Source organism: Hordeum vulgare, chromosome 2H, assembly GCF_904849725.1.
Source record: "Hordeum vulgare subsp. vulgare chromosome 2H, MorexV3_pseudomolecules_assembly, whole genome shotgun sequence".
Taxonomy (NCBI): Eukaryota; Viridiplantae; Streptophyta; class Magnoliopsida; order Poales; family Poaceae; genus Hordeum; species Hordeum vulgare.
Window position 1 is genome coordinate 624,381,062 of NC_058519.1, and position 21,676 is coordinate 624,402,737.

Sequence of the window (21,676 nt, forward strand, 5' to 3'; positions counted from 1 at the left end):
GTTTTTCACCCCCAGGCCCCCTTTTTTTCTTGGACCTACAAATACGGTCCCACCTAACAAGATGATACCTCTTATTTCCTTCAGATTCCCGCCAAAAAAAATTCTTCCTGTGTTTGTCAAGTTCATAAATGACCATCTTAGGAAGCAGAAACATAGCCATATAGTAATACACTATGCTAGTTAAGGATGAGTTCATCAGGATCAACCTGCCCCCGGAAGATGCGGCATTCCCAATCTAGGATTCACAACATTTACGAAAATTCTCATCTAAAAACATCCAGTCCACACTCCTGAGACCAGAACCACTTACTGGAACTCCTAGATATTTCATAGGGAAATGACCAATGTGACAGTTAAACATGTCAGCATAGGTATTTAGGATAATGTCATCACCACCCACACAGAACACCTCACTTTTCTCAAAATTGATCTTTAAACCTGACATCATCTCGAAAATATACAGCAAGAGTTTCATATTAACAGCAGCAGAAACATCATGCTCAAAATAGATAACTGTATCATCTGCATACTGCAGAATAGCAACACCATCTTCAACGAGATCAGAAGCCAAACCTGTGAACAGTTTCTCCTTCTGAGCATTTCTCACCATCTTTGACAGGGCCTCCACAGCAATGTTGAATAAAAAGGGGGAGAAAGGATCACCTTGTCTGACCCCTTTATGACTTTGAAAATATGGGCCTTTTTCATTATTCAACTTAATACATATCGTGCCATCATATAGAATCTTTTTAATCCAACCACACCAAGTTTCTCCAAAACCCCTGTTCCTGTGGCACTCCAAAAGGAACTCCCAGTTAATCTTATCGTAAGCTTTTTCAAAATCCAGTTTTGGCACTACACCACATCTTTTCTTCCTCTGAGTATGATGTAAAACCTCATGCAAGGCTAGGATACCATCCATTATATTTCTATGTTTAATAAAAGAATTTTGATGTCTACTAAAGAGCACATCAGAGTATAGAGCCACCCTGTCATTTAAAACCTTAGTTATCAGCTTATATGGGCAACGAAGCAGACAAATAGGTATGTATTGTTGGATCTTTTTAGCTCCATCCAGCTTAGGAAGCAAAGTGATCACCCCATAGTTCAAACGAGCCACATCCAAAGAATTATTATGGAACGCATCAAACAATCTCATCAGATCTTTCTTAACAAACTCCCAACAGTGTTTATAAAATTCAACAGGTATATTATCTGGGCCTGGGGCTTTATTGCTTTCCATAGAAAATAAGGCTTTTTTCACCTCCTCCTCCGTGAAATTACTAGTGATAAATTCATCATCTTCAATACTGATTTTTCCCCACTGGACCAAGTATTAGGATCCAGGTGGAACATGTTCCCATTCGCAGGACCAAACAACTCCTTGTAAAAGTCTGTTGCATGTCTCAGTAAATTTTGCGTCCCCTCAATCACCACATCTCCATTAACAAGAGAATGTATAGTGTTTTTCCTCTTTCTACCATTAGCCACTCTATGAAAAAATGATGTGTTTCGATCCCCTTTTAACAACCATCTCTCATTAGATTGCTGGAGCCAAAAGAGCTCATCATTATAAAGGATCTCATTATACTCAACATATAATAAAGTTCTTTTCTCATAAACCTCAGGATCCAAAGGTCCAATCTCTTCCATCTTTTCAATCTCTTCCAATTCTTTCTTAATCTCATCTTTCCTCTTCTTACTATGACCAAATCTGTTTGATCCCCACCCTTTAAAATATTTCTTGATACGCTTTAATTTTATATTGAGAATATCAATAGGATCATCTGCCCTAACAACTTGATCCCAGATGCTCTTGGCCTTAGGAAAAAATTCCTCATTCTTAAGCCAGGAAAGCTCAAATCTAAATTCCCTCTGCCCCGGAGCACTTCTCTCCTCCATCCCAGTGGACAACAGCAAGGGATTATGATCAGAAACCTCCCTCACCAGCTTGCAGACAGAAACCAAAGGATACATATCTTCCCAACTAAAACTCATTAAGACCCTGTCTAATTTCTCCAAAGTAGGGTGACGTTGCTTATTAGTCCACGTATACTTCCCTCCTCCCATATCAATCTCTCTTAGGCCCAGGGAATTAATAACATCATTAAACTTCGCCACAAACTTAAGATTACCACGATTTTTATTCTTCTCTTGCACCCCTCTAATGATATTAAAGTCCCCCCCCCAATAATGTAAGGGACATCAACATTACTACATGTGACAAGCATTTCATCCAGGAAGTCCTCTTTACGGTCATCATGCGCCGCACCATAAACCACAATCACTACCCAGATCCATTTGTTTTTCACATCAAAAACACGGGCCTGCACCATAAAATTCCCCAACGTCCAAGAAATCAACTCCAGGCTCTCTTTATTAACCCCACAAAGGATACCTCCCGATCTCCCCACTGAAGGTAAACAGTTCCACACAAATGAACCACCAGGATCCACTCTACTTAAGTATTTGGCAGGAAACTCTTTTCTCTTGGTTTCTTGAAAACCGACAAAATCAAGAGAGTGATCTTTAATAATATCAGCAAAACAGGAAGCCATCCCTTTTCTACCTGCCCCCTACAGTTCCAAAAGACCCCTTTCATATAACACCTTTAGAATTTTTTCTCCCTCTGGGGCCCCTATTAGGAATCACATTAGGGGCACCCATCTTCTTATCCAAGGATGCATCATTCTTCTGACTTCTAGTAACAGGTCTAGCTATCACAACAGGTTTTTTAATTTTATTCTTTTTCCTAGACCTCACAATAGTAAAATCATCCTCCTCCATATTGCCTTCTTCCATCCATCCCAACTCCAAAGGAGTAACTACCCCATTAGCATTGATCAAAGACATATTATTAAAATCCTCCTCAGCTTCCACTACATCCTCTCTTTCCACCCTAGAATTATTATTCCTAAATTTCTCCAATTCCCTAATAATATCAATATTAACAAAATCATTATCAGGAATAATAACCCCCATCGTAGAAGCAGCTAACATCATGTTTTGATTGGATAAAGCATCAAAAGAGTTGTGAGAATGTAGTGTACCTTCTGCATTCCTTTTCTTGACAACAACATCAGCCTTCAACTGCACATCCTCCATCTTGCTCTGCACATTACGAAGACTGAATCTCAAATTTTCCTCAGTAGCCAAGGGAGGAGTAGGAATCACCTCCACATCCACAACATTGTCAGGAGACTCCACCATATATTCCACCTTTCCAGCATCACATTCCCCCCTCTCAGCATCAACAGGTACCACCTGAGGAGTAATTCTCACCACATCAGCAAAGGATTTTATTTCACTCACAGGAGATCTCATTTTTTTATTCATATCACCATCAGAACAATTAACACTTACAGGTTTTTCATCTTCCATAAACTCCATAGCCATAGAATTAATCAACAGAGAGGTATGCAAGGATACATCAGATTCTATGCTCTCTTGAGATTCCTGGATTTGTTCTTTTTTACCCCCAGTTTGCTCATTCTCATTTTTCTCCTCCACAACCCTCCTGGGACTTGCATCACTTCTAGGTTTTTTATTTTTATTATCATCTACATCCTCATTTTTTCCTTATCCATGTGCTTACCAGCACTAAGAAGAGATTCACCACGATTAGGGTCTCTCACCAGGATCTGATCCACCTCAAAATAGAAATCATAAAAATGTTCCCCTAAAACAGCCTCAGCTACAGATGGGATCTCATCCACACTTCTGCAACCAATCTTTACTCTAGCAGAAGCAGGACGATGTAAGGTAGCATAATCAATCTCCAAGGGGACACCAACCAAGGAAGCTACATAAGCCATGTTTCTCTCACTTCTCTTATCCAGAGGTACATTGCTAACTTTAACCCATGCCACCTCCATCACTCCCTTAGATCCAACCGCAGAAGACCACTTAGTTACATTCACAACAGCACCACTAGTCTTAAGCACAATGCGGCCCACATAACAAATTTGAGCAACATCTCTAGGATTAGGAAACCTCACTACAAACACTCCTGGTCCAATAGCATGAGCAGAGCATCGCCATCCAGTGGCAAGATAATCATTTAAGCCTAGCTCCATCTGCCTAGTAGACGTCTCTCCCTCAACTATGCTCACAACAATATTGTTGGATCTCTCTTTCATCAGATTCGCAGAACATGAATCGTGTATGTAATAAAACCCCTGTCCCCTTGTTTGGAACGCACACATAGATGCAGCACAACTCCAAGGAAGGAATTCACAACAAACAGAAGCTAGATGTCCTAATCGACCATATCTTTCACAAAATGCTTGAACACAGAACGCACGAGCATGTTCTCGAGACTTGCATATAGGGCATGGATCATGAGCACTGGAAGGGTTCACCTGATTTGCTTTGGATCCTTGGTTCCGACGCAGAGGTGTGGAGATCTGGCGCTCTGTTCCCTCACCCGCAGATCCAGAGGATCCCTGGCTCTTGGGAACCCAGATCCCACCCTCAGTCGTCTGCTTCCCCATCGCAGCCTCCTCCCAGCGCGAGGTGTCATCAGATCCGGAGGCGAGATTAGATGTAGAAGAGTTGTTGTTGTCGCCGTCATCCCGCTTCCAGGAGAATTTCCGGTCACCACCACGGCCGCCGCCCCGTCCAGGAGCAGGACCAGGCCCGCGTGCCCCGTGACCAGGTTCCCCCCGTCGGCCACCGCGGAAGCCTCGGTCTCCATCTCCCATCGGCGAAGGGGACGCGGTCACCGCCGCAAATGAGCGCGGGTATCCCCCAACTTTCCCTCTCCACCAGCCAAAGGATTCTCTCTCACTCGATCTAGGGTTTCTCGTCGGCGCCGACCAGAAGTGGGAGAATGCCTCCTCTAGGTCAAGTCACGGTGCGGCTCGGGGTCTTATACCCCCTTCCGAAATGAGATGAGCGGCCCGATCTCTCCCCACGTGTCGGGCATCCGCCATTGATGCGCTGTGGGGCGCCGAACCCACACCGGGCCCATCTGTCGGACCACCATCACCACCCATCGTTCCCCTCGTCAAACCCGACGCTACATCCCCGGCCACCCTCGTCGGAGCTCCGATCTCCGGCAGCCGGTCCCGAATCCGCGCGAAAAAACAGGGAAAAGCCACCATGTCACCGATATCTAGGGTTTCCCCTTCCCGAAGGCATCTCGCATCGAGCATCCCGAAGGACTAACCTGAGTGCCTCCCGTCGGAGGAGTAGCTCGCCGTCGGCAAATCGGAGGTGCCGCGAGCCGATGTCGGCGGCGAAAGAGACACGCCATCTCGTGTCCCCTACCTCCCTTGGTCCTCTCGAGCTCGCCATCTCGTCGGGTCGGTAATTAGCCCATTTCCCCTAGAGGCAATCATGGAGTTGTTATTCCATGATGGCGTCCCCTTGGAGATGCTCTTAGTCGGTAGTCTTCTTGATATACTCCGACGGCTTGATAGCCGATCGGATCCAAACAACCGGGCGATCGAGACATGGCGTCGCCGTCGCCGTCGGCGCGCGCGCCAAGGGATCGCCTGAGCGACCTGCCGGACTCCCTGCTCGGCAACATCCTCTCCTACCTCCCCACCAAGGAGGCCGGCTGCGCGGCGGCGCTGTCCCGCCGGTGGCGCAACATGTTCTGCAACGTCCACGCCATCTCGTTCGAGGAGCGCCAGGGCGACAGGGCCCACGACTGGGACACCTTCTACCACCAGGCCCAGGAGATGAAGAGCTGCAGCGGCGAGATCCTCAACGACGTCTGCTCCGCGCTCCTCTGCCGCCGCCGCACCGCCGGCACCCACGTGCCGCTGCGCAGCTTCCGCTTCGCCTTCGACGACTGCCACGCCTGGAATTCGGTGCACGTCGACCAGTGGCTCTCCTACGTGCTGCGGACCGGCCGCCTCCACGAGCTCCACCTCGACCTCGGGTTCTGGCTCGGCCCGGTCTGCAGGCGCCGCACGCACGACTACTACTACCGACAACTCGGACGCCGAAGACGACGGCAGGAAGTGGAGAAAGTGGTCGTATGTCCTCCCACGAGGGCTCTTCTCGTGCATGGCCATACGGACGCTGCGCATCACCGGCTGCCGGATGAAGCTGCCGAGCACCGTCCAGCTGCCGTTCCTCGAGACGCTGAGCATCACCGCCCCGCGGCGCGACGGTGGGAGAAGCGTCCAGCGGCTGATCTCGAGCTGCCCCCGCCTCGTCGACCTGACGCTGCAGTCCATCGGCCGCCTCAGCACCGTCTCCGTCCTCGACAAGCGCCTCCGACGGCTCGCCATTCGCTGCTGCCACAACTTGAGGTCCGTTCGCGTCGACGCGTCGGAGCTGAGCTCCCTGGACTACTGCGGCACCGCGCCGGCGGAGTCGCTCCTCTCCCTCCACGGCTCAACAGGGATCCCGTCCTGCACCGTCAACTTCTGCCAGGCACCGTCCTCCGAGGAAGATCACGACAGGTTCAAAATCTTCATGGAGAAGATCTCTGCCGCGAAGCACCTGCATCTGCACCATCAACACGTGTCCTACGGCTGCTTCGAGGGCCTCCCCTCCTTCTCCGGCCTGACGCGGCTGGCGCTGCAAGGGACCCTTCAGAGCCCCGACGTGATGGGCCGGATCATGGAGCAGGCACCCAGCCTGGAGATCCTCACGCTGCTCATGGAGTTCTCCGCGGTTCCTGAAGGGCTCACGGCTCCTGAGGAGTCGAGCTTCTCGGTGCCGTGCTTGCGGAGCCGGGTGAAGGAGATCAACATGGTTCACTACGTAGGCGACGCGCTGCAGAGCATGATGGCCAGGCTCTTGTTCCGGGACGCGCTGGTTCTTGAGAGGATGTGCGTCGTGCTCGTCAAGGGGCCGTTCGCGCTGCAGTGTGGGCTCAAGAAGGAGATCGAAGGCTGGATAGTGCCCAGCCACGTCGAGAAGATTTTCCTTTGATCGATTAGGTTTTTTTTTTTTTTTTTTTGCGGGGGATTTGATCGATTAGTTGGTTGAGCTTCCATGGATTAATTGTGCTTTCTCGCATGTGTTGCAGATAAATCGCTTGGCTGATAAAATCAGGTTGTGTTATTTGCTCTGGTCAATAACTGAAAAATTGCTGTGGTCAACAACCAAAATGTGCCATACCTTTTTTCCTTGGCAAAAAATGCTTTTATGGTATCATTTTTAGTGTCATTTTTTACTAGAAATCTAGTGTCCTTTTTGGGAAAAAATTATGATCACCATGCTACTACATACAAAAGCCAATTTCCATGATGCTCAAATGAGAAAGCATCAACTAAACTGCCAAGGTTATAAAAAAGCAAATGTTGTCATGAAAATAATAATTTTGCCATGAGCAATAAACTAAAATTGCCATGATACACGGAAAAAAATTAGTCCTGCCACCATCATACTTTCATAATCGTTGAAATAAAAAGTAGTCCTGCCAATTTGCATTTGTACATGGTGACAAAAGAAATGTTGATTAAATTGTATTGTTTGTTTAGTAATAGTTGACATGTTTTGTAAAAGTAAACTTTACCATGGTCCACGGAAAAAATATCCCATGAGCAATGGAAAGTAAATTTGCCATGGATGTAAAGTACATTTGTCATGGCAACAAAAAGGATGAATTCGCCATGGAAAAATCAAAAAGTAAATTTGTCATGGCAACAAAAAGGATGAATTTTCCATGGAAAAATCAAAAAGTAAAATTGCCATGAGTGATAAAAAGTATGTGCAAGTAAATTTAGCATGAAAAATAGAGTAAAATTTGCAATAAAATTTAGTAGAATTTGCCATTGAAAGAATATGTAAATTTTGCCATGGAAAAATTAAGCAAAATCTGCAATATCATAAAAAGTAAAATTGACATGGGAAAAACAGAGTAAAGTTTGACATGGAAAAAAGGAATAAAATTTGCCATGGAAAATGAAGTAAAATTGCCATGGTAAAAAAAGCAACATTACCATGCTACAATGTAATTTTGACATGTTCTTAAAAGAATTTGCCATGGCAAAAACATAGTACAAATGATTCTTTACTAAAATTGTCGTGGCACATGATTTAATATTGCCATGGCATAGAAAAAGAATTTGCCATGGACCATGAATTAAATTTGCCATGCTAGAGAGTAAATTTGACATGTTCTTAAAAGAATTTGCCATGGTGAAAAATATACTACAAATGTTTCTTTAGTCGAATTGGCATGGCAGATGAAGTAATATTGCGATGATACGGGAAAACAATTTTCTATGATCTTTGAATTACATTTGCCATAATATTTAAAATAAAATTCTCATGGTGCATGATGTAAATTTGCCTGCGTTTCACATATGACCTATACAAAAAAATGTCGTTCTCTCATGAACAACCTCCTTGCAATTTCTATGCAATGGACTAGAGCGTATAAAACTCTACAATTAAGTAAGACAATAAATATAGAGGTAATATGTTCATGGGTAGTATCAGAACTTTTACAAAATTTTCATCAGATATTTTAATCTCATTATTTGTTGATCATTTAGGCATAGTAGTTCTTGCATCGATTTGCAACAACATGCAATCGAGTCGATATCCTTGTGATCAATCTTTTACCATAATTCCCAAGAATTATTCTTACTAGACCAATCTGTTAACATGTATGCTATTCATACCTAAGCTGGACATTCAAGTCTTCTTTATTTTATCTTTTACTTCTTATAGTTTTACTTCCAACATTTCTCCTACTCACAGAAGAATCATCAACTTTAAGAGTGGCGTGAGCCCCGAACTTCCCCACGCATGTAAACCTCCTTGTGTCCTTCCCATTTGTTCTTTTCCCTTAAGTTTTCACCATCAACACATGATCGTTGTTCTTCCAGATTGTATATATTTCAGCCTTAAACAGTTGAACGCTTCACTAGAACTTACAAAACAAAACACTTCTTTACATATCACATATCTTTTATCCTTTGTTTGTTTCTGAAAACACTTTAAGTTCCAAAAATATTGCATGACTATCCCACACATTTTTTAAGTTCATGTTTCTTGGACGCAAGTACACCGTAATAGGATTTTAACCTGTTGGATCGAATGACGTGAGTCTCATCATCCATGACATCTTCGGAAGTATTGTAAGCATGTAATAGGACAAAATCCTTCTTGACATTCTAGGGGACAATTCTCTCATTACGTTCACCAATCGTAAAGATTCAACCAAATAAAACAACTAATCAATTTCAATAGGAAAGTTGGAATCACGAGTCATTATTTTATAACTATAATATAAATTACACATAGACAATGTTCATAATTAACTGCACTAGTGGTTAAACTTAATTAATTCATCATTGTGCTCCCATCAGAGCAATGTCTCTCAGAATTGATTTTAAGTGATTCAAGACCCTGATCTTATTCAAGGTCTTCATGAAAGTACTCCGAGGTCATGTCGTAGTCACCACCATGATCTCATATGCTTGGTGAAGACACCTTGCTCTAGGGTCCTTCATCGCACGTTTTCACTTTCATCGATAAAGTAACGATGTTCACTCATAACCCACAAGTATAGGAGATAGCAACAGTCTTTGAGGGTAGTATTTCATTCAAATTTATTGATTCGACACAAGGGGAGCCAAAGAATATTTATTGGTCTTAGCAGTTGAGTTGTTAATTTGACCACACCTAGGATTTATTTCTACCAAAAAGTTTAGTAGCACAGCGAAATAGTAGCATGAATAGTAATGGTAGCAGCAACAGTTTTGTAATGATTGTGAGAGTAGCAACAACAATAGTCATACGCGCTTATAGTAAGAACTTGCATGACATCTTTTCTCCTACCCTCCCATGGCATTGGGGTCATAAGGAAACTAAGGGATATTAAGGCCTCCTTTTAATAGAGAACCGAAACAAAGCATTACCACATAGTAAATACACGAACTACTCAAACTACGATAATCACAAAATAGAATTCAATTATTGTCACCTTGGGTATGTTGATCATGACACATAAATAGGTGCATACAACTTGCAAGATAGAATCCAGAACACTCTCATATTCATGAAAACATAATAGGTTCAAATCTGAAATCATGACACTCGGGCCCTAGTGACAAGCATTAAGCATAGCAAAGTCACAGCAACATCAATCCCAGAACATAGTAGATATGAGGGATCAAGCCTTATCAAAATAACTAGATTACATGATAAATCTTATCCAATCCCTTCACCGTCCAACAAGCCTACAAAGAAATTACTCACTCTCCTTGGCGAGCATCATGGAATTATTGATGGAGAAGGGTTGGTGATGACGACGACGACGAAATCCCCCTTTCCGGAGTCCCAAGCGGACTCCAAATCAGGCCTCATCATGAAAATTCAGTTGTTGTGTTCGAGGAATGTAGCATTGCGTGTTGTAATTTTAACCATGTATCATTGCCATTGTCCTAAGAGACAAGTGTTGTTGTCTGTATTTTAGCTAAGCAACCAGTGGATTCTCAAACTATAGTTTGAAATGGTGAACCACCCGATTTTTCGGCCGATGCTCTATTAGATAATGCAGTCTTATTTTCTACAAAAAGAGTACCACGTAGTAAGTTTCAATTTACAAATTCGTACCGGCAAGTTTAGCAAATTTACCAGCCGCCACAGTTGCACACCTGACCAAACGGGCCGTACTAGTCGGTCCGGCCCGACAACCCGCGGCCAGGCACGACACGGGGGGCCTGGCATGGCTGGGCATGCGGGCCGGCACGGCATGACCCGTTTAACGTTTTTATTTTTTTAATATATATAAGATAAAAATAAAGCTCAATAGGTTATTTTAACCAAAAAACAGCTTAAAATGTTAAAACCGGCCCAAATCCGAAATCGGCTCAAACAACGGCCTACAATATTAAAATCCTAGCAGGCCAGCGGATCTGGCGTACCGACGGACCGACCCGTATAACTCCGTGTCGTGCTTGGGCTTGGACCCCGGGCACGCGGGCCGGCACGACACAGCCCGTTTACTAAGCGGGCCCCGGCTTGCCATGCCGACGGGCAGGGCCGGCCCGGCCCGTTTGGGCAGGTATGCACGGTTGTGCTGACAAATCACGCCGGGGTTTGTTGAGCCGTGCCACCGACCGTTGATGCACAATTGAATGGCCTTGATTGGCGTAGCCCATTTCCACCGGAGCCGCTCCCCATAAAACCCTCCTCACCCCCAAACCCTCTCCTCTCCCATCGCCGCCTCCTCTCTCTCACCACTCCTCGCCAGATCCAATCCACCAACCTTCCCCATGGCGCTCTCCGTGGAGAAGACCTCCTCCGGCCGGGAGTACAAGGTCAAGGACCTCTCCCAGGCCGACTTCGGCCGCCTCGAGCTGGAGCTCGCCGAGGTCGAGATGCCCGGCCTCATGGCCTGCCGCGCCGAGTTCGGCCCCTCGCAGCCCTTCAAGGGCGCCCGGATCTCCGGCTCCCTCCACATGACCATCCAGACCGCCGTGCTCATCGAGACCCTCACCGCCCTCGGCGCCGAGGTCCGCTGGTGCTCCTGCAACATCTTCTCCACCCAGGACCACGCCGCCGCCGCCATCGCGCGCGACTCGGCCGCCGTCTTCGCCTGGAAGGGCGAGACGCTCGAGGAATACTGGTGGTGCACCGAGCGCTGCCTCGACTGGGGCGCCGGCGGCGGCCCCGACCTCATCGTCGACGACGGCGGCGACGCCACCCTGCTCATCCACGAGGGCGTCAAGGCCGAGGAGGAGTTCGAGAAGTCGGGCAAGGTCCCCGACCCAGAGTCCACCGATAACCCCGAGTTCAAGATCGTCCTCACCATCATCCGCGACGGGCTCAAGACCGACGCCCGCAAGTACCGCAAGATGAAGGAGAGGCTCGTCGGCGTCTCCGAGGAGACCACCACCGGCGTCAAGAGGCTGTACCAGATGCAGGAGTCCGGCACCCTCCTCTTCCCTGCCATCAACGTCAACGACTCCGTCACCAAGAGCAAGGTATACTTCCTTCCTCTGTTCCCATTTTCCATATCAGATCTGTGCTCTGTGCCTCTGTGTCAGCGCCCTTCTACTTGTTTGAGCGTAGTAGTATTGTCTTGCATGTTTATGTTGTACATCTGATTATGTTAATATTTAGATCTCGTTGTTGCCTAGTTTAGATAAGGCTTAATGGTGAAGCAGCGCTGGAGTATTAGACCTAGTTCTGCATCTTCGTTTTTGGGTTTAGTGTCTGTTACTAGCTTACTTAGATCTGTATCTTTGTCTGTGGGTTTAGTGTCTGTTAGTCGCATGCTTTCTGAATCTGACGGTGATGGAGGGTCTAAGTATAGAATAACCTGCTTACCAGATTTTATTATGTCACTGCACTCATGCTAGTATGAAACACTGCTATGTCATGCACTGTATTATGTGATTTATTTTGTGTAGTTTTTTTAATGTACTCTTGTTTTGTTTAATCAAAAGGTAGACAGAAATGGCATGTTAACCTTGCTAACAATTTATGTACTAATCTATGTTGTTTTAAAGAACAAACAGTAATCTATGTTTCTTCTGAACATTTTGACAACCTTTATGGTTGTTCTGTATCTTTGTCTTTGGGTTTTAGTGTTGTTATGCTGGTTGTTAATTACTACTAATAATACCATTAGTCACATGTCTTCTGGATGACAGGAGGGTCTGAATATAGAATATCATTTGAGAACAAAGCACAATGACATGTACTGAATTATGTGATTTATTCTGTGTAGTTGTTCGTTTAATCAATTTAAATATAGAATATCATTTGAGGACGAAGCACAATGATATGCTCTGAATTATGTCATTTATTCTGTGTGGTTGTTTGTTTAATCAATTTACTCTTGTCCTGCTTTAATCAAAAGGTAGAATGCAGTGGCATGTTCGCATTGCTAACAATTACTAACATATGTTGTTGAAAAAAACACTAATCTCAGTTCACAACCTTTATGGTATGCCATGCTTGATTACGTGTTCTGAGTAATTGTTTGTTCAATGTAATCTTGTTCCATTTTAATCAGAAGTTAGAATGCATGACATATTCACCTTGCTAACAAATACTAATCTGGAGTATGTTTCTTGTCAACAGTTTGACAACCTTTATGGTTGCCGTCACTCGCTCCCTGATGGTCTCATGAGGGCCACTGATGTTATGATCGCCGGCAAGGTTGCTGTGGTCTGCGGTTATGGTGATGTTGGCAAGGGCTGTGCCGCCGCACTCAAGCAGGCTGGTGCCCGTGTGATCGTGACAGAGATTGACCCCATCTGTGCCCTTCAGGCCCTGATGGAGGGCATCCAGATCCTCACATTGGAGGATGTTGTCTCTGATGCCGACATCTTTGTGACCACCACTGGAAACAAGGACATCATCATGGTTGACCACATGAGGAAGATGAAGAACAATGCCATTGTCTGCAACATTGGTCACTTTGACAACGAGATCGACATGAATGGCCTTGAGACCTACCCTGGTGTCAAGCGCATCACCATCAAGCCTCAGACTGATCGTTGGGTCTTCCCTGAGACCAACACTGGCATTATTGTTCTTGCTGAGGGGCGTCTGATGAACCTTGGCTGTGCCACTGGCCACCCCAGCTTTGTCATGTCCTGCTCATTCACTAACCAGGTATGATCAGTGTGTATTCTACTGTCAACTAGTATGAGTTAACAGCTGATACAAGTATCGATTGTACTTACATTTTTGTGCTTGTTGCAGGTTATTGCCCAGCTTGAGTTGTGGAAGGAGAAGGCCACCGGCAAGTACGAGAAGAAGGTGTACGTTCTCCCCAAGCACCTTGATGAGAAGGTCGCGGCCCTCCACCTGGGCAAGCTCGGTGCCAGGCTGACCAAGCTCACCAAGGCCCAGTCCGAGTACATTAGCATCCCAGTTGAGGGTCCCTACAAGCCGTCTGCCTACCGGTACTAGTGCGTCCACTACAGCACGACTAGCGGCTGGGCTGAGCCTGAGCAGGCGCACCGACGGGAACTCTGCCTCGGCGACCTATGAACTATCCTGTTTTCCTTTGCATTATCTATCTAGATCTAGGCATGTTGTCTCTTAGGTGGAGGATTTGTCATGGTTACGTTTTTAGACCGGTTAGGGTTGGTTGACGGAGGTGGCGTTTGCTTTTGCCCAGAAATAATTGCGTTATTATTTTGGTTTAAACGAGGTGTGATTTGCCGGTTTTGTCCTGTTGATTTTACATGTCTGATGCTCCCTCCATCGATTGCAATCTACTCCTTGGTTTGCGTCTCTTCATTCTTTCATAGAATGATACTCCCTTCCTAAATATAAGGATTTTAATATGATCTACATATGTATTGAAATCTGTAAGGACTAGACATATTTTAGTGTAGATTCATCCATTATAAGGATTTGTATGTAAGAATGGGAAGCAGGGCTGCAGTGTAAGAAAAGCTTCAACTAAAGGGTACCTGTACCCGAAATCAAACAAAATTCTCGTTCATTTAGGTATTTTGCGCCAGTTTTCAGGCGCTCATTGTTAGGTTGATGTGAGATATTTTGCAATGGACTGAGCTCCAAGCGGAGTGTTCATGTGCGCCAGTTTTCAGGCGCTCATTGTTAGGTTGTTACAGACAACACAAAACGGGTCTTTTTTTTTTTTAAGGCAACACCAATTTTCGTTAACTATGATGGTGCGAGGGCAAATCACCTTCAACACAAGCTGCCACTTTGGCAGGAACAAGGTTCCCCCACTCCTCAAAATGGTTGGTTTCATACATACGACCGATACTAGCTAGTTGATGCGCGGCGGAATTTGCCTCTCGACGACACACCGTTATCTTGTTGCTAGAACTCAAACCTTTTTTGTTTTGTTTTAAAGGACAATAGAAATAGTTTTGTTTTGTTTTGAAGGACAATAGAAATAGGAAGTTTTTCTATGTTGATGCTATTATTAGATCATGTTTATGTGCCTACAACAGAAGTGTTGGCGCGCCGAGGTATGGAATGGAACCGTCTGATCCCTAGGCTGCTCAAGGATAATCTTCGAGCCTGATTGTCTAGATATTATTTGATGCTTGCTATATATGGAGATAGTGAAATTTTAAGCCCATCCGAGTGCTTCCAAATTGCTCACAGGATTGGCTCTGCTCCATTTGTGCATTGTGCAAGAGAAGCGAACAAGCCGACACTCTGCTCAATTGAACTGCAAAAGCGTCTTACATTAATTTACAAAGAAATACTAATTATACATTTTTATGATTTGACTATGTTTGTTAGGATCACTGTGTTTTTCAAATTCCTATGGATCAGACACCCAAGTTTGCAAATTTTCTGTATTTTTCTAATCCTCTATTTAACACATGCGTTCCTATTAATTTTCTAAAAAAAATTTGCCGCTGAACCAAAGGAGGTCCAAGGGAATGCATAACGTAGTCCACATATGAATCAAAGGGGATAATCTTCGTGATACATTCGTATTGTCCCAGCAATCCTCTGAAAGCCTTTTATTACACACTCCAACCTCGAGCACCGTACAAGAGAAATAGCATATGTACGGTCGCCGACGAGCTTCCCATCACCTAAGATCATCCCAAGGCATGTGAGCGCACACCAGATACATTACACTGGTAGCCAGCGCAAGGATGGATTATATGGCAAAGTCGAGCCTCTGAGAGCTCGAGGAGGCGTCTGAAAGGTTTCCTGAAATCCACCTCTTGAGCATCTCCAACGCGGCCTTTGGTTGATCCATGGGAACCATGTGACCGGAGTCGTGGACCTGATCATAGCACCAAAAGTTAGTTCCACAATAAAATCCAAACTGATGTAGGGCGACACAATACACAACAGGCATTTTGCCCTTGGAACACTCTGCTGTGCTGTATCTGACTGATAATTTCTAAGTAAAGCATACTAAATACTTGTGAATATATATAGATACAATCGTTTCTTGAATTTGGCCTGGTCATTGTCTGTTCCAGAACTGACTAACTGTTGGTAAGGGGGGCAGCTTTTGCGTTTGCGTACCTTCAAGAAACTCAAAGGGCCGTGGCTTTTCAGAACGCCGGCTTCTTTTCCATCAACTGTGAAGGGTTTCTCAGTTGAGGACACGAAAGCTTTCTTTCCAGACCATTCCATAGAGTCTACCCATCTTGAGTTCCCTGCCCAAGTCATCAATAGATTATGTATGTCATCAACAGATTATGTATGTCATCAGGAAAAGCACACCCAGAATCAGGAAACCCAATAGTGGAGCACATTTTGAACCATATATTGTCCTACTTATTTCATCCACTGGCTATGCAATTTGCCATTATGCACAACATAACATGAAAAGCATTGAAGGTAGATTTTATCCCATTCTGTGATTTGACAAAATGACCTCTACTATGCCTTGCGTTATGTAAGTGTACGCCGATATATATTTCTAAACTGTGCTTCCAATACGATTTTCATACTACAGAACCAATCAAGATTCAAGTTGTATGATACATATTAAAGTCCATTAAATTCTTAATGGATCTCTTGCACGAATCACAATTGTAAGGAAGCATAGCACAGGTATCACATGACAAAAGTGTAGCAAATGTGATTCTCAACGTGAAGAATGTCAGATGAAATATGTGGTGTGGACAAAACAGAAGCAAATTATAGCATACAATTTTCAAGAGTTTTCTGTTGCAAGTTGCAACACACTCACCTAGCCAGTTGCATATGAGATCATACTCTCCAGCATAAATCAGCACTTTGATGTCGTTCTCAAGGAGTTCAGGGATCCCAACTTCAAGGTTCCTCATCCAATCTAAGAGCATAGCCTGATAGACAGTTGGGCTGCAGGAGACGAACTCTATGTCTCCAACGCCTAGGCTCTGTCTGACAGATTTCAAATTGAGAAACTTCTCCAAATTAGAAAAATCATAGCATAGGCTCCCCACACATGGCTTCCTGATGTCATAATACTGCAAAGATGAGGTGATCAATCAGAAAACTTCAAAAAATAAGGAAGAACCAAATAAACTTTTGTATTTTACCCTTTACCCTACATTTTTGTTCCCGATTATCAACCTGATGGAACTGAATATTGTATTGCATACAAAATAGGCAGCAAGGCAAGATACAGTGCCAGAGGTACCTGAAACATAAGATAAAATTAAGTTCAATATATACATGTTATGAGGTATGTTAGAGTTGGGCTTATGCCTTTTCTTGTTTTGAAAAGAAATTGGCACAACAAGGCAAGGAATGATGTTAATGAACAGTGCCTCCAAGAGGCCAAGTTGACCAATGCTAGAGATTTACACACAAGCAAACCAGGAGTCTAGGAATAATTACCACAAAGCTTGACAGCAAATTCACAAACAGGAACAACTTTATTGATCTTGTTAAATTCTGACTGTGTGATTAAACCCATATCCAATGCATAATCGGTGTATGCCTTATACTGTATCGCTGGATCTGTAAGTCCATTACCAATCGCAAAACCCTGAAAAATGAACAGCAAGGGTGGATTCAAGCGACAAAAACCTTTATAACACAGAACAGTATGGATAAGCCCAGAAAGAGATGACCAAACCTTCAAATTGATGTGAATGCCCTCATTGTTCTTGTTCCCCTTGTACACCCTAGTTGCAAAGGCAGGAATGTAGTGCCCAGCATATGACTCCCCAGTTATATAGAAATCGTTTTCAACATACTCCGGGTGCTCCTTGAAGAAGGCCTATCAAAAATTCAAAATCGCATGCAGAAAGACACAATGAACTTATGAGAAAAAACACGGAAGGCCATTTTTGCATCTTTATTGCAACTCACAAATAAGGGTAATCACTCTGTTTCACCTCAACTCTTGCATAACTAACCTTGTCGCCACAATAGGAAGCACATTAACAACACATATGATGCATGTGTACTTCCTACTAAATATGCTTACCGACTGGGAATGCATACCAAATATTTCAAGTCCATAATACTTCGTAGTGAACTAGCAAGGGCTTATCTTCATTTATCAGAATAGGAGCAACTATAATTACCTGCAGGAAGTCATATAGGTCGTTGCTGACGCCCGCTTCATTATGGCGGGTATCGTGCGAATCAGAGCTGTAGCTGAACCCAGTCCCAGTTGGCTGATCAACATAGATAAGATTCGACTCCTACAGCAGCCAATATCCAATTCCAAACAGAGAGAAGATTATACATACATGGTTCTAAACAATTAATCTCTAGGAAGAATATATATCACACAGATTGATTGATTAGTACGCAAACTGCCTGTACATATAATATACCTGATCCCAGCCAAACTCATTCCAGAGCAGCGACATGTTGTCCGCGATGTGGAAGGGGCCATTCTCGTAGAAGAGGGCAAGCTCGCTGCTGCAGCCGGGCCCACCCGTCAGCCAGATCACCACGGGGTCCTCCTTCTTGTGCCGCCTGGATTCGAAGAAGAAGTAGAAGAGCCTACACGCAAGAGTGGCAGATGTCAAGACACGGGAACAGGATCCTCACGGGCAAGGCAGTACTAAGGAAGAGGCCGGCCGGAGACTGGACGAGTGAGCTCGCTCACCTGGCGTCGTGGGTGGTGGGGAGGCGGTAGTACCCGGCGTGGTGCCCGAGGTTGCTCACCGACGTGTTGCCGCCGCCGTCGTCTCCGGCGACCAGGGACGCGAGGCGGATCGGCCTCTCGACGATGGTTCCCGCCGGGAGAGCGTCGCCGCTGCCGACGCCGCCGGGGCGGCGGGGGAAGGCGTCGCGGGGGTGGAGGTTGAGAGCGCGGATGAGGTCGGCGCCGGCGGAGCGGGGGGTCTTCGGGGCGAGGGAACGCGCCGAGGAGGGGAGGCGGAGGAAGGCCTCGTGCTCCGGCGCGGCGGCGGCGGCGGCAGCGGCGGCGAGGAGCAGAAGCAAGAGGGCTCGAGGCTGACCAGTGGGTCCCATGGCGACTGGTGGTGGTGCGGTGACCTGAACTGACGGAGTTGTGGGAGTGATACTGCTAGGAGTAGATCTTTTTGGCCGGTTTCTGCGGCGACGATGATGATGGTGGGCCCACCGGTCAGAGAGGGTCGAAGGCATCTTTTGACCACGTAGTAGGAGCACAAGGGAGGGTGCGCGTCGTCCACGTGCATCGGCTTCTGATGATTCTAGATTTTCAGTCATCATCTCATGGTGCGTTTCCAAGTTCCAACTCTGCCCCTTGCTTCACTTGATATCCCAAGGGGACACCTAGCTCCAAAGAATGAGATTTTCAGTCGTCATCTCATAAATCGATTTTATGTTTACTAGCAAAAGGGCCCACGCGTTGCAACGGGAGAAAAAAAATATCACATGTTTTTAATCTTTTTATAATTATTTTGATTTATTAAAATAATAAGCTAAGAGCATCTCCAACACACGCGCGAAAAGGGGCGCGCGCGGTAAACCGCCAGTTTAGCGCGCGCGGGACGGAATGGCGCGCTCCAGCGGCGGCGGGAAAACAGCGCGCGTGGTAAGTGCTTGCGCGCGCGCGAAAAGGCGGCAGCTCGCGCCATTTTTGACGCGTCGCTTCGCGCGCGCCTATAAAAACGCAGCTCTGCCGCTCCCTCGCGCCGCCACCGCTCCACTCTCTCTCTCTCCCTCTACCTCTCGCGCCGCCGCCGCTCCAGCGCGCCGCCACCCCTCCAGCGCCCCGCCCCCGACGCGCCACCATGCCGCCGCGCCGCCGTTCTGCGTCGGGCTACTGTGGCGTCCGCGAGCGCCCCAACGGTAGGTTCTACACCGAGATACGCTCCGGCGATCTCCGGCTTAGCCTTGGCACGTACGACACGGCGCACGAGGCCGCCCGCGCGTTCGACGCGGCGGCGTGGCGCATAGGCAGGCCGCGCCACCAAATGAACTTCCAGGACGTCTACACGCTCCAGCAGGCGTTAGACGTCGCCCCGCAGCCTCGTGTAAATTCCGCACAAGACCGTGCGGAGCACACTGCGCGGCAGCGCCGCCTCCTCGTCGCCCAGGAGGACGAGCGGGTCATGGCGGAGTGGCGCCGGCGCCACCCGGAGGACGTCGCCTACGAGTAGGGTTATTAGGCAAGGCGCCGCGAGGAGGACACGCGCTGGCGCCGCGAGAAGCAGTTGGACAGGCGTCGGCGGAAGGCATTGGCGAGTGCGTAGGCCGACATCGTCAATGCAGGCGGGAGCTCCTTCTTCACTGAAGAAGACGAGCGTTGGTTCGACATCTGGCTGTCAACCTCTGACGACACCCACGACGATGATGATGGTGCAGATGATTGGAGCGACTGGGATTAGTTTTTATGTTTTCGAACTATCTAGCACCGAATTATCTATCTATGTTTCCGAACTACCTATCAAGTTGCAATCTATGTAAAATAACTTTGTATGCTTTTTTATTTTAATGCAATCTATTTATTAAAAAATGGTGTGCGCGCGCTGCATTTTTGGGCACTGCTGGAGCGGCGCGCGCGCTGCATTATAGCACGGCTGCTGGAGCCAGCGCCTAACCCACGCTAAACCAGCCGAAGCGCGTGCGGCAAACGCATTTTTTGGGCGCGGCGCGAAGCGCGGCTGTTGGAGATGCTCTAACTAACTAATGTAGTCAGTCTTATCCTATTTTGTTGAGAAATCAACCCGTTCATTGTTAATTCCACCATGATGAGAAATTGAGCGGAACAAGCAAAGCAATACAAAGATGCTACGTGAATTGATCAATGGATTGTTATCTTATTTCACTCATGGGGTAGAGAATGTGGGATCAGATGACAAACTGAAGTTGGTGTTCCATTCTCTGTCTCTACAACAATGCAATCTTACATTCAATACATTCATTCATCAGCAAACAAATTCCCACAAGACAAAATTTCTTGTCGGTGCTTGGCACACGGTTGGAGGCATGGGGAGGGGATCTCACCAGATGATGAGTTCCTTTCGGAGGAGAGGATACGATGAGGGGAGCAAGGGTTAGGCGCCTCTATCTGGCCATAAGGAGTCGTCATTGCCGTGCCATAACCTCGGAGTTCCCCGTGTGAGCCATGGAGGCCCGCTTCCACCTGCAAGTACTTCGCTCCACCGCGCCTTATCCGCGCGTCGCCGCCGTTCTGCATCGAGCAGACGCATCATCCCCATTCACTGTAGCTGTCGCGTTGATTTGATCCAGAAGCTGTGCTCGAGCGCCGAAACGGGGGCAGCAAGCGGGCAGAGGTACGGCCGTAGAGGCGGGTGGGTGGAGATCGACAACAATGGTGGTTGAGGCCGGCCGCGTCGGCGAGTGGTGTGGCAGCGGCCTGGGCACAGGCCAAGGTGGACCAGGGTCGACGCGATGCGCTCGAGCGCCGCAACGGGGGCAGTGAGCGGGGAGAGGTACGGCCGCGGAGGCGGGTGGGTTGAGATCGGCAGCGGTGGCGGTTAAGGTCGGCCGCGGCGGCGAGTGGTGTGGTGGCGGCCTGGGCACATGCCAGGGTAGTCCAGGGTCAACGGGAGGAGGCGATGCGTACGAGTATAATTTTTGCAGCGAATCATTTTTTCCTTTTACGTTGCAGATAAATGATGGAGCGCGGGTTGAATAACAAAAATTACAGGCGCTTTTTATAAAAATGTCGCGGTGGATTTTCCGACGGAAGCAATAACCGCTTTATTATTAGGTATAGATATGGGCGAGAAACACAAAAAACAGAACTCAACATCATTTAATAATAAAAACAAATTAAGTCCAGTGGCATTTCAGACTTTTCATTGCATGTATCACAAATTAGCTGGAGGGGAAAGACCTGAAAAGAACTGGCTAGCTTATTTTCATGGATTTATTTTTATAG

The 21,676-nt window shown here is 46.4% G+C and overlaps 2 protein-coding genes across 2 annotated transcripts; one reads left to right on the plus strand and one right to left on the minus strand.

Moving 5' to 3' along the window:
• Nucleotides 1-11,132: 11,132 nt before the first annotated feature.
• On the plus strand, nucleotides 11,133-14,109 carry LOC123428004 (adenosylhomocysteinase-like). The gene is made up of 3 exons (XM_045112147.1): nucleotides 11,133-11,906; nucleotides 13,012-13,548; nucleotides 13,639-14,109. Exons 1-3 carry the CDS (start codon nucleotides 11,196-11,198, stop codon nucleotides 13,846-13,848), a joined length of 1,458 nt encoding a protein of 485 aa, XP_044968082.1. The 5' UTR covers nucleotides 11,133-11,195; the 3' UTR covers nucleotides 13,849-14,109.
• Nucleotides 14,110-15,309: 1,200 nt separating this feature from the next.
• LOC123428005 (serine carboxypeptidase-like) lies at nucleotides 15,310-18,925 on the minus strand. The gene is made up of 9 exons (XM_045112148.1): nucleotides 18,446-18,925; nucleotides 18,168-18,339; nucleotides 17,913-18,032; nucleotides 17,459-17,602; nucleotides 17,218-17,368; nucleotides 16,929-17,017; nucleotides 16,586-16,844; nucleotides 15,913-16,046; nucleotides 15,310-15,664 (listed from the first exon to the last, which is right to left on the minus strand). Exons 1-9 carry the CDS (start codon nucleotides 18,811-18,813, stop codon nucleotides 15,536-15,538), a joined length of 1,566 nt encoding a protein of 521 aa, XP_044968083.1. The 5' UTR covers nucleotides 18,814-18,925; the 3' UTR covers nucleotides 15,310-15,535.
• Between the last annotated feature and the right edge of the window lie 2,751 nt (nucleotides 18,926-21,676).

What these genes read in the sequence shown, in the direction of transcription:
- LOC123428005 (XM_045112148.1), bottom strand. Translation starts at nt 18,813, where the DNA reads ATGGGACCCACTGGTCAGCCTCGAGCCCTCTTGCTTCTGCTCCTCGCC. An exon ending in CCCACCACCCACGACGCCAG is followed by an intron (nt 18,340 to 18,445) that starts GTGAGCGAGCTC and finishes TCTTGCGTGTAG; the next exon opens with GCTCTTCTACTTCTTCTTCG. An exon ending in GCCCTTTGAGTTTCTTGAAG is followed by an intron (nt 15,665 to 15,912) that starts GTACGCAAACGC and finishes TGCTATGATCAG; the next exon opens with GTCCACGACTCCGGTCACAT.
- LOC123428004 (XM_045112147.1), top strand. Translation starts at nt 11,196, where the DNA reads ATGGCGCTCTCCGTGGAGAAGACCTCCTCCGGCCGGGAGTACAAGGTC. An exon ending in ACTCCGTCACCAAGAGCAAG is followed by an intron (nt 11,907 to 13,011) that starts GTATACTTCCTT and finishes TCTTGTCAACAG; the next exon opens with TTTGACAACCTTTATGGTTG. An exon ending in CCTGCTCATTCACTAACCAG is followed by an intron (nt 13,549 to 13,638) that starts GTATGATCAGTG and finishes TGCTTGTTGCAG; the next exon opens with GTTATTGCCCAGCTTGAGTT.